General features: G+C 31.0%; 1 protein-coding gene across 2 annotated transcripts in view; it reads left to right on the top strand.

The window, feature by feature from the left end:
- drm (odd-skipped family member drumstick) overlaps positions 1-16,109 on the top strand; it is a 45,531-nt gene extending 29,422 nt beyond the window's left edge. The window contains exons 2-4 of one of the 2 annotated variants that reach the window (XM_088261958.1): positions 8,083-8,501; positions 13,211-13,295; positions 14,115-15,627. In XM_088261958.1, the coding sequence (XP_088118084.1) occupies positions 8,281-8,501; positions 13,211-13,235 (246 nt within the window). In that variant the 5' untranslated portion in view covers positions 8,083-8,280 and the 3' untranslated portion in view covers positions 13,236-13,295; positions 14,115-15,627. Of the gene's footprint in view, positions 1-8,082; positions 8,502-13,210; positions 13,296-14,114 lie in introns of both variants that reach the window. The other variant, XM_088261957.1, reaches the window with a different exon arrangement.
- Positions 16,110-16,149: the final 40 nt, after the last annotated feature.

Here is a 16,149-nt window from a genome sequence, read left to right as displayed (position 1 = left end):
ATTTAAAAAAAATGTATTAACATCTAAGTATTTCGGCTCAACACAGACCATGCTTAAAGAGTCGTAATACATATAGTAAAAAAAATCTATGTATCCATGAAATAAAAATATTTATATGTAATCCGTAGAGTAAATAATTCGGTGTCTGATATATTAAATAATAATAATAATATAAAAATATTATTTCTACAACATAAATGCAAGTGAGATAGGTAGAAATATTATATATACGTGAAAGTATCATTCAATGAACATACGCATAATACAGTTATTAATATACATATAATGATTTCAACATAGTATCTTTTATTCGTATTCAGGACCCATACCATTCTTTTATTCAGATCGGATCCTCAAAGGACCCCATACAAGGACCGTACTAATACGCGTTTAGTGATCACCGATCACACATTATTTGATGTGAATAGGTCCCTTCACACCACGCCCCTTGTATAATAGGGTTTGAAAAATACAGCTTTTAAAAGTTATTTACTACGACTACTTATTAAATTCATTATTTTTTATCTCGTAATGTTTTAATAGTTATTATAGCATAAATGTGGAATTGTTTAATTGGCTTTATTTTTATTAATGTAACTATTTTTGTTAATGTAATATTTTTTTACTATATATTTTATTTAAATGTAAAGCTGTACAATTCCCGAACAAGTATAATAAAATAAGAATAAAATAAAATAAATCATCCTTCATAAAATTCTTGTTAAAATATGGGCAACGTATGCCAAATATTTTAGTGTGTTTGAAAATTTTATCGCAAATTTAAATTTCAATCAAGAGAGTGCGTCCAAATCCTTATTCATGTATGAGGTTATTGAAAATCGTTCATTTACATCGTTTTACTGAGCAACAGATCTTTTTAGGATTTTTTTCTCCATTTGAAAAATATTTAGTATTTAAAAAAAAAATTAAACAATACCTTTTCTTCAAAATGCATAAACAACACTTTGTCCTGTAGCGGGTAAATATTAAGTTTAAAAAATGTCTCTTTTGCTGAGATATACTGTAGTACATTTTCTGGGCATTCCGAAAACACGCACAACTGAAAATTGATGATTTTTGATTTATGACGTTGTTGAAAGGAGTGAACGACATGTCAAATTATCGCGCATAATATCGTTAAAAATTGCATGGCTACCAGGTTAGCAGGAGGTAAAAGATAAAAAGGCTATGGAAGCTTTAGTCTTCAGTCCTTGTGGTGTACCCGCTCTCCGAATGCCTATTATTTCCAATTTGCACGCTTTTTGGCGAGTTTTGATATATGACGTTGTTGAAAGGAATGAGCGATATGTGTAATTTAAATAAATTTCTACTCTGTTTTTGCGTAGCCCTTAAAAAAGAAGCAGTCGCAATCTGCTACCTAAATATATGTTTACAAATTGAAAATGCACATGTATTATGTTTTGGGGATGTTTTAAAGGGGTGAGTGTGCAATTATCGCGAGGGAAGGCTTTAAGTGTAACAGTGCAGGGGATGAACTGCACCGCCCTTACCGTTACTTAAAAACGTATAATTTGAGCATTATCAAATAATGAATCGCTTTGTTACTCCATTCACTAGATAAAGTTTGCCAACCGTAAAACTGTTAGGGTAGTGTTGGGTTTACACACTGTGTCACTGCATCCAATGAAGGGTTCAATTCCTATTTCACGTTAGGGTAGGATTCATCGGCGTCGTGTCTTTTTAACGTGAATCTAATAACTATATTATTTCGAGACATAAAAATACTTTGTGTTTTGATCCACTCACATTTTTATTAACCAACTAGTTTCGGCAACAACCTGTTACCCTCTTCAGGGTTTAGTTTATGACTTCTAAACAATCTAGTAACTGTTCAAAAATCATTTTAATATTTGGCACAAAATTGAAATGTAATATTTAGTTAATATATTTAAAGTTTAGTTAATATTTAGTTGATACACATCTATGTATAAGTGTCGGGTTGTTGTCCTGTGGTTAGTGTCGCGGACTCAGAGTCAGAGTTTCTCGGTTCGAGCCCACTCTATCACATTCGATACCTATTTCTAATAATGAGCCGCTTAGGCTCACAGAAATAGTATGAAATTGAAATATTTGTGTAAATCATTAAAACCACAAATATTTCTCTTTTTTTTTAAATGAAAAACACCACTTTTTTGAGACCATCATTTCTAATTATGTTATTTTTGATTCGGCGAATAATTTAAATAACAAAGAAACAATGAAACCAATAATCAAATATATTCCCAAGATTCACACACACTCAAAAAGTCACTCAGAACGTTAAATGGTATTTTAACATTTCGACACCAATTATTAATATAATATTATAATTCATCCTAAAAGGATACTTTACCTATAAATTATTTTTTGATTTTACTCAGTAAAATAACATGATAAATTAAAAAATATAATGAAATACATATCATGACGTACTAAAAATTAATCAATTTTTGAGTTTATTAATTCAAATATTATTTTTTGACATCTCATCAAAGATGAAGAAGAATACGGAAGTCTGGGCATTTACGGGGCTGACGACCGTCATAGGCTGGTTTAAGTGATCACTTTACAAACATGTAACATTCACCAATTCTAGCCATTATTGACAACCACACTGCGCAAATTCTTGGAAGTTCTATATATATGAACCAATTTAGAAACCTTGTTCATGAATCACTAGAACTTCACTAGAGACATCCATTGGTGAGATGTAAAGAAGCTTTTTACTAAGCAGAAACTCTTATATTAGTATGTGAGATCCGAATCCTGGATTTAGATAATCCAGATTTTGTGAACAAGTATTTGGACACATTCAAAATGTTGTATATTAATTTAAACATGACTAGTTTAAAAAATTAGATGCGTTCTCAACAATAGGTGAAAATGCATGTATAATTCTCGAAATTAGTCTTGTTCATATTAATAAACTCTAAAAGTGGTCTTACAATAGTTAAATTTTAATTTTACATTTAAATCGTCATGATAAATCTAAATCAATAAATAAACCTTATTTCGTCATTGGAATTTTGTCACATGTCTCGAAAGATTGCAACTATCGTCACACAAAATAAAATTATTTTACAATGAGTAATATACACGCCGATGAAATTAAGCGCAAAGCCATTAAAATATGCACAATTTCTTGATAATAGAGCGATAAAATTATGCTGATAAGAGTACCGTAGATAAGTCTTGAAAAGAAACCGTGAAATCAGTGCAAACAAGGTGATATTAACACATTTATTGTTTGAAAACACAAATAAACCGACAGGTTTGAAGATCAGCCATAAAAAGCTTACGTCGGCAAAGAGGCCGCCTTGTTTGGCCAACGAAGCCTGTTTAGTGTTTGATTATTTACTCATCACCGGTGGTACAAAGGACTTGTCAATTACCTCGGATTTATACGTCTATCTTGTTTGTTCTGACGGGAATTATAGGATGGGTGACGAAACCCGTCACCTCGTCTGCCTAGGAATTATGGGCATTAGATTTGAGTGACTAAATACATAGCGTTTAATAAGGTAAAGTTAATAGCTCTTTATAAAAAGGAAAAAAGAACACGCAACATGTAACATATAACTAACTAGCTAACTTTTCTTGAATGTTTTTGCAGATACTTTGTGAAACATTTTATAAACTTTATAAAATAAAACAACTTTGTTTTAACCACTATCTATTGGTACACTTCATCCAACCGGTTTCGACAAGAACCTTGTCATCATCAGGGCTTATGTAATAAATTCTAAAACATTGAAATACTCTTAGTAAATTACCCTTCCCTTACCAAAAACTTCTACGCACTCCTTACACCATATGAAAATATGATTAAAAAAATTAGTTTAAAAAACTAGCTAACTAATCATCTTGCCTCTTACGGCAGGGGTAGGCAGAGAGACCAGAACGCCATACCACTCTGTCAGCAAGCAATCATTATCATTTCTTTCCACACTCATGCATTTTCTCATACATACCCACCAATTATTCCAACTCCTGACTTCTCCATTATCAAGTATTTTAAATACTTCATCATACCAATTTTCCTCGATCTTCCTCTGCCTCTATTTCTAACTACAAAAACTGCATACATGTATATAACTAAGCCTGTGATAAAATTTGCTCTAATATGATATTAAAGCATCTACTGATTAACAACCACACAACTCAAATTTAGGTTTTTGTGTTATATTTACATAATTTTAACCAAGATGTAACCAGATGGGTAGAATGGTGAATGTAACATGTGTACAAAGATATATATCACTTAAACCAGCCTATAACATATCGCAAACCCTTTGAATATCCAGATTTCCATATTCTTCTTCATCTATGTTAAGATACCAATATAAAAAATATCGCTGCCATGTGTCCAAAATTATGAACAAAATTTGGAAATTATCAAAATATTGTGAATCAATCAATTACTGATATTTTTTTTAGGGAAAAGATGTAAATAATATTTTATTGAGAATTCACTGAAACAAGCAAATATTTTGGAAGTTCCGTGTAACACATGGTTATTACCATTTGTGGACAATTTTAAGGTAAATAGATCAAAATACTCGTATGTGGTATACCATATATGCGTGAATCTGACGCATGATCACTCTTCTTCCGGTGTGGTCAGCATACTCACGAAACGGATATTTCCTGTGACGTCACGACGAGGTCACTTTCGAGAAACACACGGGCAGAATACCAGGAGCGCATAATATAACAGAAGGTTACTTGTTGTACGACTAGTTTGCTAGTGAAGAACGCGGAGAGTAGTAACTTGAATTGTTATAACGCCATCTATAACAAATTATCAAATTAAGTGTGATATTTATAGAATTATTCAAGCAGCTTAAAAGTTTAACTTGATTGTGAAATTAAGTGAAAAAATTGTTTTAAAATTATGAAGTTTCAATGATAATTTTGTTACATCTAAAAAAGTGTTGTGTGTAGAAAAAAACTGTTTATTAAAAGAGTATGTAAAATTTCTGTACTATATTTTATTATATACGCAAATATAATGAAATGTTATGAAATATGATATTTTCCCTTTTTGCAATATATTGCTAGAAAGAAATAAGATCGTATAGGTTTTGATAATCATATACATAATATAATTTTAATATGCCAAAAGGATATGTATAATATTTAGCGATTTCCATTTTTTTAAAATTATGTGAAAAAAAATAGACCTAAAAAATATATGTATTAATCAGTGAAAGATATATTTCCAGGCCTAGTTCGAGAAATAATCTTACAAACATTTCAAAAAGGTTTCCGCTAATACCAAAAAAATAGTGTCAAATTGAAATAAAACACAAATATTTCTCTTTATCTATAAAAAAATCGTTTCTTTTTGCCTTATTGAATAGGGTGCCAAAATTTTATCGAGCAATTCGTTGTCGAGAAATTTGTATAATGTTACTGTCGATTTTGGGTAGAATGGTGAATGCTACACAGAGTTTAAAGTGATCGCGTAAACAAGCCAATGATAGGCCGTAACCTTGTAAATGTCAAGAATTTTATATTCTTTTCATCTCTGTTGAGATATCAATTAAAAAGCTTGATAATTATAAATTATTAAAAAATAAAAAGTTTAATGTGCATATATCGCTCACTCCTTTCAACAACGCCTTACATAAAAACTAGATTTTTCAGGAGATCGTTTTTTAAGTGTAAAAATATAATAAAATGTATTAAAAATAAATATCAAGCCCCTAATTGAACTTTTAATTGTGAAACAGATCGTTTTAGGTTAAACCTGAATGTTTTTTCTCCATTTGAAAAATATTTAGTATAAAAAAAAATAACTAATTAAAAAAAATAAAAAAATAAAACGTTTATCATGTATGTATGTTTGTTTGTAGCCAATTGAAGATCGTGACAGCATTTTATCGAGCGGTTCGTTTGCATTAAAAATAATGGTCATTTTCCCCAACTAAATATAATTTGCGAAATACATTTTTAATTCGCTTCAAATTACACATATCGCGTAAAAAGAATGCGTAAGTAGGCTTCCCGTTATCGTGGAAGACGTGAATTTCGCGACCTTTGAAATTTCGGAAGCCCGAAGGGATTAGGACCGACACGACGTGCGTAATGATATATGCAAAACATGCAGAACATGTCTTTATTCTCTTCCCCATCATCTTTTCTATTTCCCCATCTCTCTCGCGCTTCTACAGCTCAACATTCAACCTTTGGCAGTTCCCACTGTTCACTGTTAAGTGATATTTCGTTGTTTAACCCTAAAAGCGAGAATAAAATCAACTATTCAAAGCTTTCTTGATCAAAATCACAATAATTAATATTATATAACATATCGAGATACCAACATGACTTTACAATACCAAAATGCAATACCAAACAATTCCAACAGAACTTTATATATTTGGGAATTAAGTACTTCAATAACCTTCCTACAGATAAAAAAAATAATGACATTAAAATGCTACAAATAAATTAAATGAATCAAATACATAACATTTTGAGTGTGTCGAAATACTTGTTTCTCAGCGTTTCTCGTGTGTGCGATTATAATCCAGGATTCGGATTTCACATACAAATAAACAGTTTTTGCTCACTAAAAAGCTTCTTTCATCTCACCATAGATGTCTCCAGTGAAATTCTGGTGGTTCAAGGTTTCGAAATTGAACCTATGTATATATAAGAAGTTCCAATTTTTTTTGTAGTGTGGTTGTCAATTATGGGTAGAATTGGTGAATGTTAGACGTGTGTAAAATGATAAATTAAACCAGCCTATGACGGTCGTAAGCCCTGTAAATGCCCAGACTTCCATATTATTCTTTATCTATATTGAGATGTCAAAAAAAACTATTGGGGCTATAAGGGTTGTGTACCAGAGGATTTTTATACTTTTTATATTAATTTTTAAAGTGACCTCACCTCGAGGGTTAAGTTCGTAGTAGTCAATGAGCGGAGTATAACAGGCAACGGTAAGCAAGCGGCAATCATCGTAACCACTCAACTACCAAACATGGTTAATTTCCGTTTACCAATACCGAATTGCAGTAATGTTCGGTAAACTCGCGATATTTTCTACATTGGGTGCGTGTGAAAGTTCACCTTTACAGTTAAATCACTACTGCAGAAGGCCTCAACTTTCATATAAGGATTCCATATGATTAAAGGCAATCAATCGAGTAATCGTATACGTAAACGAATTAAAATTAATAATATTTTTTTATGACTGGATAAATTATTATTATTGTTATTTTTTCATGTTTAATTGAAACTAGTTCTACCCGGAAACGCGTTACTTTGTCTTAGTCTAATTAAATCAAAATGTAAGAAAATGGTATATGAAAACATTGTTTCATAATTTCAGGGCAATCGGTGAGTTACTATCAGAGATTAAACATTTTGAGCAAGCGAAAATTAAAAAAAAATATTGATATTTTTTAAAACATTGCAATTAACTTAATACATACCTTTTTTAACCAGCACGTTTAAAAATATGTGTTTATAAAAACAACTGAAGAGAATAATATTTGTTATAAAATAAAGAATACAATAAAATGTTTGCAATATAAATTTCACTTAATAAAAACCACTTTTCAATATGCTTGAAATTAAGGAAATTTAAACTAAAAGACGACAGATATTACCACAAAGTGACTGCCGAATCATTCAATGAAATTATTGAAGGCAGTATAGTAAAAAAGGCATTTTTTTTAGGAAATTAGTTGGGTGTTTAAATATATACGCAATATTTTCAATCGTGTTCAAGGAAATAGTAGTATCCACAGAGTGAAATTAAAATATAAAATAGATCGATTTTAATTACCACAAAGCGACTACCGAATCAATTAATTAAAATAAAATGTTTTAGAGAGAAAACTGGTCGATTTGTATCGGGAAAACAGAAGAGGGAGAGTGTTCTAGTTTCTAGTACGGGGTGAGGAAGTTAGCACACGCGGCACGGTAGAATTTCCTTTCCGTGACGTCACGGAGTAACGGAGCGGGTGCGCCTCCGTCGGGGAGATTCCTCGCCACTTGTGTGGAAAGTAGGTGAATTCGTGTGTGTCATAACCACCGCACGGCGCTGACTTATCTTTCATTCTGTTGCAGATCACTGGCGAAGGAGCATTAGCACGCACACCTCCCCGCAAGTCTGCGCGCCTGGTGGCTCGAGTGATATCGCGTCAGTGTAAAGCGTCGTGTAAGTGGGAAGCGCCGCCCAGAAATTAGAGGCGGCGCCAAGATAAGGCGCAGAGATAGCAGTTCCAGCAGGGCTCAGCCGAGACAGCGCCACACGCCACCGCCAATATGTTCGCCATCATGCAAATAGAGAACGAGGATAGGACGCGGGACTTCCGCAGGAAGATGCGCGCCAAGTGCGAGTTTATCTGCAAGTACTGCCAGCGCCGCTTCACCAAGAGCTACAACCTCATGATCCACGAGCGCACGCACAAGAGCCCCGAGCTGACCTACTCGTGCGAGGTGTGCGGGAAGACCTTCAAGCGCCAGGACAACTTGCGCCAGCACAGGTATGTTACGTACCCGTTCGCACCATTCCCAACTCATTCTCTCCTTTCTTTCTGCTCTCCTAATACTCCCGTGACGTATTTGTGTACATACATAAATTATATAAAATAACCATTTTTATTTTGTCGCAAGTACTGTGATATCAAGTTCAGATTTTTCACGATTCCTGAACTGATTCTCCCATTTCTTTCTGCATTCCTGATATTTCCGTTCCTCAAGTGATTATTTAGTGTGCATACAGTTACATAAAAAACAATTTTTATTTTGTTTCAAACTTCTATTATAGTGATATTTTCAATTTGATATTTTTATTCTTGAACTGATTCTCCCGTTTCTTTCTGCTCTCCTGATATGACCGTTGCTCAAGTGATTGTTCTGTGTGCATACAATTATGTATATAAAATAGACATTTTTATTTTTTCGCAACGTATACATGGTGATATTATCAATTTAGGATTTTTTCACTATGAAAGATTCTTACGTTTCATTTTATTCACGTGACTGCTGTGTGAACGTTTGGTTACATAAAATAACAAATTTTATTTTGTCGCAACGTGTGCATAGTAGAATATTATGAATTCAGGATTTTTTCATGATTCCTTATCTGATTTTCCCGTTTCATTCTGCTCTCCTAGTACTCCTATTGCTCACTTGATTGCTCTGTGTATCTATCTACGTTCGGATATCATCAATTGAGATTTCGCAAAACTTTTTCTTTTTGAATAATTCATTAAAATTTATTATTTTTGAGAGATTATACAGACATGTTTTTTTTTTATAAAACTCCATAAATTCATCTGTGCGAAGGAAAGGCCATAAAAAATGCTGATCAATTCAGATTTATGCAAAGGTTTATTGGTGTAAAGGTATTTTACATTGCACCATAAATGTATTTCAAGGTAACTTGTGTGGTCGATAGCAGGTCGTTAGGTGGTTTATGTCATAGGCATATCTCTTCCAGATCAATGGTTCGAATACCGATTACAGACAAGTATTTAGCTGTTGGAATTTGCATAATATTAATGTAAGGTTGCCACATCGTACAATAAATTATTAATTAATGCTTTGCGATGCAAAAAAAAAACAAAAACAAAACATATAAAACGACAAAATAATCATACTATAAATAACAAATAATCGTGAGACTGAAAATAATCGTTTTTATTCATGTTTTAAAATCGCTATTACATACAATATTGATGTGTAAATTAGCTATTGATAATAATTGTTGTTTTTTTTTATAAATATTTCCTCATGTGCTTACATGTTTCTAGAGTTATAGAGACATGTACAATTATATTTCTTAAAGACATAATAAAACATGCGTGCACGGTGGAACAATACAAAAACATTTTGACATTATAGCACCGTAGAAGGTAAAAGGTCATCGCTTTTGAGCGATCAGGCGAGCATAAAAAGGTAGTAATATTTCCATGCGCCAACACGTCGCGTCGTGAGCACATTTCCCCATCTCCCTCGCTTCATCCTCACCGGGGACCGTTAGTCGGGATATTACACACAATAACGAGTGGTTACTTAGTTAATAACGCGAGCGTGATTGTCAAAACCCGGATAGTATTTCACTAACTGCCTGTGCGGTTATGGAAGCCTGGTGCCTACGGTTCTGCAAATACCAGGAGGGCTAAGGCACGAGGAGATGAGGTATTTATATCGTGCGTGTTGCCAGATATTTGCTATTTATCCAACTACTGACGTGACCGCATGGCAACTGAATGATTAGTTAATACATTGTACGATCATTGCTTTGGCATTTTATTATAATATTTAGCTTCCTTCTGGTTAGACTGATTGTTACAAAACAAAGAAAATGTATTAAGGCGTGTTACTATTACATTTTAAAAGACAATTTAAAAATATTCGGCGTTATAGAATAATAATAGGATCTAACCATCAGTCACATCAATTATGGAAATCCGCGCGAAGGCTGTGCCAATTATTTTGTTGCGTAATGTATTGCAGGTAGAGATGTGAGCGATCGAAATTAGTCTCAATTGATTTATATGGCCTGAAAGGTGAGCGTATTCTCATGGAAGCCACCCGATCTTTAGTCACCATCGCAGAATATAAACCTTTGTAAATCATACTGTATTTAAAAAAATCGGAAAAAGGGATAAATTTGCCCTGTTAAGAAGGTTTGAAATTATGTATGTACAAACATTTCATGGTAAAATTCATCTTTACAAATATAACTTAAATCTCGTTAAGTTTTTTCAAGTATTGCTACCGCAACAAAGAAGATATTATGCATATTATGCAGTTTTTGTAAAAGTTTAATTTTCGGATGTGTCAATAGTTAGCTTCGGTTTCTGGCTTATCCTTTTAAGAGCTTTACGGATGACACTAATCCTCGGACTCGTGACTAATTCGGATGTTCCGAATGTTCCAGGAAAATGTTATTTTGATCCTTTTTGGGTGTTCGTCCAGGGTAACAATAGTATGCATAAAATATAATAGATTTCCGATGCCTACAGCGATGATCTCTTGTATACTTTGTGTTAATACCACAAAAGAATTATTCACTAAGAAAAATTAAGATAAACACTTTTTTATCACAAATTGTTGTTTGTACGGTGTTTAAGCTTAAACTGTATTTGACTTAACTTTTCGGTAAACGTTTGATTTACATGTATAGAAATATCGTATATATTTTTGATGATAAATATATTTTTAAATATTTCGTTGTTATTTTAAATAATTAAGATAAAAACAGTGAATCTCATTCTGTTTTTTTCTTTCGTATAAACATATCCAGTTGGATTATCACAGTCACAAACCACACACACAAATATCACACCAGTCCTTAAATGTCCCTTTTCCATCCTCAAAAAAAGTATTTTTTTGTATGATATATTTTTTTATTTATTATTATGTATTCATTTATTTATCAGACACTGTATTATTCACCCCATGGAGTATATATCGATAGTTTAGGTGTTCGGAGATGAAATATCTATCTTTTTTTAAATTATATAAATGAAGATGGAAGTTTGAGAATCCCAGGACTAACAACCTGTAATTTGGCTGGCTTAAATGATCACCTAATGAATTTGTCACAATTCTGTTCATTATTGATCATCCATATTGCATTAATTTTAAAACATTTATACATGAAATGGTCTTGAATTTCTTTCACACGTCGCTCACTTCTTTCAACAACGTCATATATCACAAATCGTCAATTTTCAGTTGTGCAGGATTTCGGAATGCCCATAAAATGTACTATATCCCAGCAAAAGCGGCATATTTTAAACTTAATATTTACCTGCTACAGGGCAGAAAGTGTCATTTTTCGCATTTTGAAGAAAATATATTTTTTAATGATTTAAAAAAAAAAATACTTAATATTTTTCAAATGGAGAAATAACATTCAGGTTTTACCTAAAAAGATTTGTTGCACAGTAAAAAATTCAAAAAGTGTCTTGATATTTATTTTTAAGACATTTTATTTTATTTTTTAACTTTAAAAACGATCTCCTGAAAAATCAAGTTTTTTTGATATATGACGTTGTTGAAATATGGCTGATTGTGACATTATGAGTTGAGAAATGTATGCATAGCTCACTCCAATACTGTACAATTGGTTATAAGCCATGGGATGCTCAGACTTCCATCTTCTTTTATATATAACATAAATGTAAAAAAATTATAGAAATTTCATCTCGAGATGATATACCTACCTATAATATGATTTTTTGACAGAATGACACCACGCAAGATTTTAACACGCTTAAATAACAACTTGCACTTAAATCAACTAACATCACACCAGCAATTTTTTTAACAATGGTCACCCTAAAGGACTCCACAATCCTTTATTATTATTTTTATTCAGTCTGAGAAAAAAATATTTCTACAATGTGTTTTAAATAAATATTTGTATTTTGTGTATATTTCGTGATTCCATTTTATTAACAATTTTTTTCCCTTGAATTCTTATTTATATTTTTTATAAATTACGATATGTTCATGAACTTTACATAATAACTTTTTAAATTTAAGATTCTGATGAACGAAAAGGCACGAACTTAAAAGTACACCAAAATTGTATGAATTACTGTAATTATGGGCGATTTTCGTGTAACCTTTAAGACTTCATTAAATTCGTTTATGAAAACGGTGCAACCATTAGCGATTTTTTTTGTAGACGTGTCTCAAATATTTTGGAATTGTTTCGGGTTTTGATGAAGTGCGAAGAAATTTTGTTTGCTTTGGAGATAAATCGGCAAATTCAGATAAATATATTATTCGTGGAGAATACTGAATATTTTCATTGTTTTTTGGAGTATCCAACCATTGCCGATTTTTTTGTTGACATATTAATTTTTTTTCGGGTTTTGATGAATTGCCTGATTTTTTTTGTTTGTTTTGGAGAAAAATCAGCGAATTCAGTTAATTTTATTATTCGCGGAGAATAGTAAATATTTTCAATATTTTGAAGTATCTAACCATTGCCGATTTATTGTAGACGTATCTCAAATATTTTGTTGGGTTTTAATGAAGTTCCTGAAGAAATTTGTTTGCTTTTGAGAAAAATCTACGAATTCAGTTAATTGTATTGCTCGTGGAGAATACTGAATATTTTCACTACTTTGAGGTGTCTTTTATGGTTGCCCTTCTGTTTAAGTACTTCTTGACAGACTTGGTGGTATGACTTGTCATAAGAGAGACATTTTCCACTTGCCTGTTGTAGATGTAGTCAATGCTTGTGGCGGTGAGTGGGAGGGGGACAGCAACATTCCTCGATCCCTAGCGGCGGTCTCTCTCTAACACATAGAGTAAGAACTACTTTTTTTTCTCTTTTATTCTCTATTCAGTAACGGAAAATGAAAGTTTTCAATGTCACCCAAGTCGGAAGCCATCATATACCGACTTGATTGCAAATAAACAACTATATTTAAAGATTAAATTTATATTTATTTTGAATTGCCACAATTTGATTCAAATAGAACATCTGAGTATAAATTTAAATTTAGAATTGTAACGATTTGATTTAAAAGAACATCTAAGCATACATTTAAATTTAGAATTACAACAATGTAAATATAATGTAAAAATTTGAATTAAGAATTATTTACATTTGATTTTAAAGAACATCTAAGAATGTATTTAAATTTAGAATAGTAACAATTTGATTTAAAAGAACATCTAAGTATAAATTAAAATTAGGAATTGTAACAACTTTATTTAAAAGAACATCTAAGCATATATTTAAATTTAGAATTGTAAAAATATGATTATAAAGAGCATCTCAGTATAAATTAGAGTTTAGAATTGTCACAGTTTTCCGCTACTGAATATCTTAATATTAATATTGATTAACGAAATTTGTGTTTTCTACAAGTATGCAGAGGACTGCGATATTCATTTTTTAAATTGTAACTTTTGGCGACATACTAAAAAAATGGACAAATCTTCATCTGGTGACTTTGGTATCCCTTTTATCTGGACTGGAAAAATAAAATAAAAATAAAAACTTTTCAAAATTTTTAACACCACCACAAATGAGCTATATTGCACCAAATAACTAAAATTATCGAGAATATTTTTTCGGGTGTTTTAAAAAAAATGTTTTTTATTTTTTTGTTTATTTCCAGAACAATCCACAGTTCGTCATCTAAAGACAGCGGATACAGTTCATATTCAAGATACTAAGAAGATGAAAAAAATCGTAAATTATTGAAAAAATATATCATATATTTTATTTGAACTAATCAGTATTATTCCAGCATTAATTTGATGTAATCGTTTAAAAAGATTTTATAAATTATGAATAAGAAATATGAATTTTTTTACATTACTTTTATCGCAATGTTTAATATTACATTATTTGACAATTTGGCATTAACTATTTGAATAACATGGTAATTTAAATATATAGATGAAACACTTGTATAAGATCATGTCTTAGAATTTATTAATGTAAACGCAACTAGTTTCGAGAACTAAACATGTTTACAAATGAGAATTTTTTTAAAAACATTTTTAGTTCTCGAAACTAGTCGTGTTTACATTAAAACACTAAAAAAAATCGTCCTAAAAAAGTGTTTTTTTTTTGTATTTTGTTCAATTATGAATGATTTTAATTTGAAATGAAATCAATAATGCTTAAACATGATTTAATCAGAAAAAATATTTTTTATATTTATACAAATTTTGTTGAATATCCCACATTGCGTTAAGTACTGTGAAAAATATATTCTTTCATAACCTCGAGTACCTACCTATGAATCAGCCAGTTTTAGAAATAGTGATAATTTTTTAAGATATTCATGTTGCACTAATGTATTTCTTTAGTATAATATGAACTGTAATACTATGTCTGTTTAGTGAGAGACGTTTCGCCCTTAAGGTCAGTTGTGTAATTCCCAACAAATGAGATGTGCCACCCTATTACATGGGTCTCTATCTCCATGTAATGGGAAATTGGGGGAAAATATTACTAAAAACCCATAAAAACGATTGATTCACACAACAATGATTGAAAGTATCAAAATATATTAATGTTATCATGTTTCAATAAAAATATATAATTTTTTATCAGTACCTACCGACAGAACTGTATCAACAAGAACATTGATCTTCTAAAAGTTAATAACTTGATAATTTTAACAAAGTCGAAGAAATTTTGGAACATCCTTAAATGCACTTTTTCGTGCCCTTATCTGCATCCAATGGTGCAAAGGGTACTGCATAGTACTGAAGCAGTATTATGATGAAAGTTAATTATATGAACGCAAGGTGATCAGTCTAGCGATTCAAATATCAGTAGATTTTTATTAAAGATTATTTAATGAATATTAGAGTGAAAAATTAGCTATTTTTTATTTTTGGAATCGAACCCAAGGTCTTCGCCAAATGAGCTAACCACTACATCAAAGAGACAAATAATATTATATGATGAAATTGATACATCGAAATTAATGAGTTTCTGTTAAATAAAAGCTTTCTCAAACCGACTATAGATGTCTCCCGAGAACAGGTTTATGATATATGTAAGAGTTCCAAAAATTAACTTATGGTAGTTGTCAATTTTAAGGCGTGTAAACAAATTTCATTTATTTACATCGCATAAATGATATATTTTTTGGAATAATTAAAAATAAAAAAGGAGTTTTACTAAATATTATCTACTGTCATTTGCGTGTGAACTCATCAATTAAAAGTAATTGAATTTTTTTTTTAGATACAAGAATAAAGCTTTAGAATATACTCGTACGATTGGAATGGGTTTCAAATAATATATTAATTGACATATTTTTATTAATATTTTCCCCTAATATGAAGCCATATATTGTGATCTTCAAGGACCTTGACCGGTTATATGCTATATAATCTCAAATTATATATTTTTTGATCTTATTAACAGTGGTTGAATTATTTTCCTAAAGGCAATATTATCGTAAGATTTATATTTATAGTATGCAGAAAATCATTTATGTTGGGGTAAGATAACTCGATTTAAAAAATAGGTTATAAGAAAAACGCTTTAATTTTAGTTACATATTTAAAAAAAAATTGGATGCACAAAACATATATTGCTTCAATATACAGATGGTTTCAGCGTTGAAAATTGATATAAACACATCACATTTTAAAGATGACAAATCATTAAGATATTTTCACATTTTC

This window comes from Brachycentrus maculatus, unplaced genomic scaffold (assembly GCF_059751285.1).
Source record: "Brachycentrus maculatus isolate JH-2025_06_01 unplaced genomic scaffold, ASM5975128v1 h1tg000170l, whole genome shotgun sequence".
Lineage (NCBI taxonomy): Eukaryota > Metazoa > Arthropoda > Insecta > Trichoptera > Brachycentridae > Brachycentrus > Brachycentrus maculatus.
The sequence above is the reverse complement of the archived record's forward strand: the minus strand, read 5'-3'. Positions and strand labels throughout refer to the sequence as shown.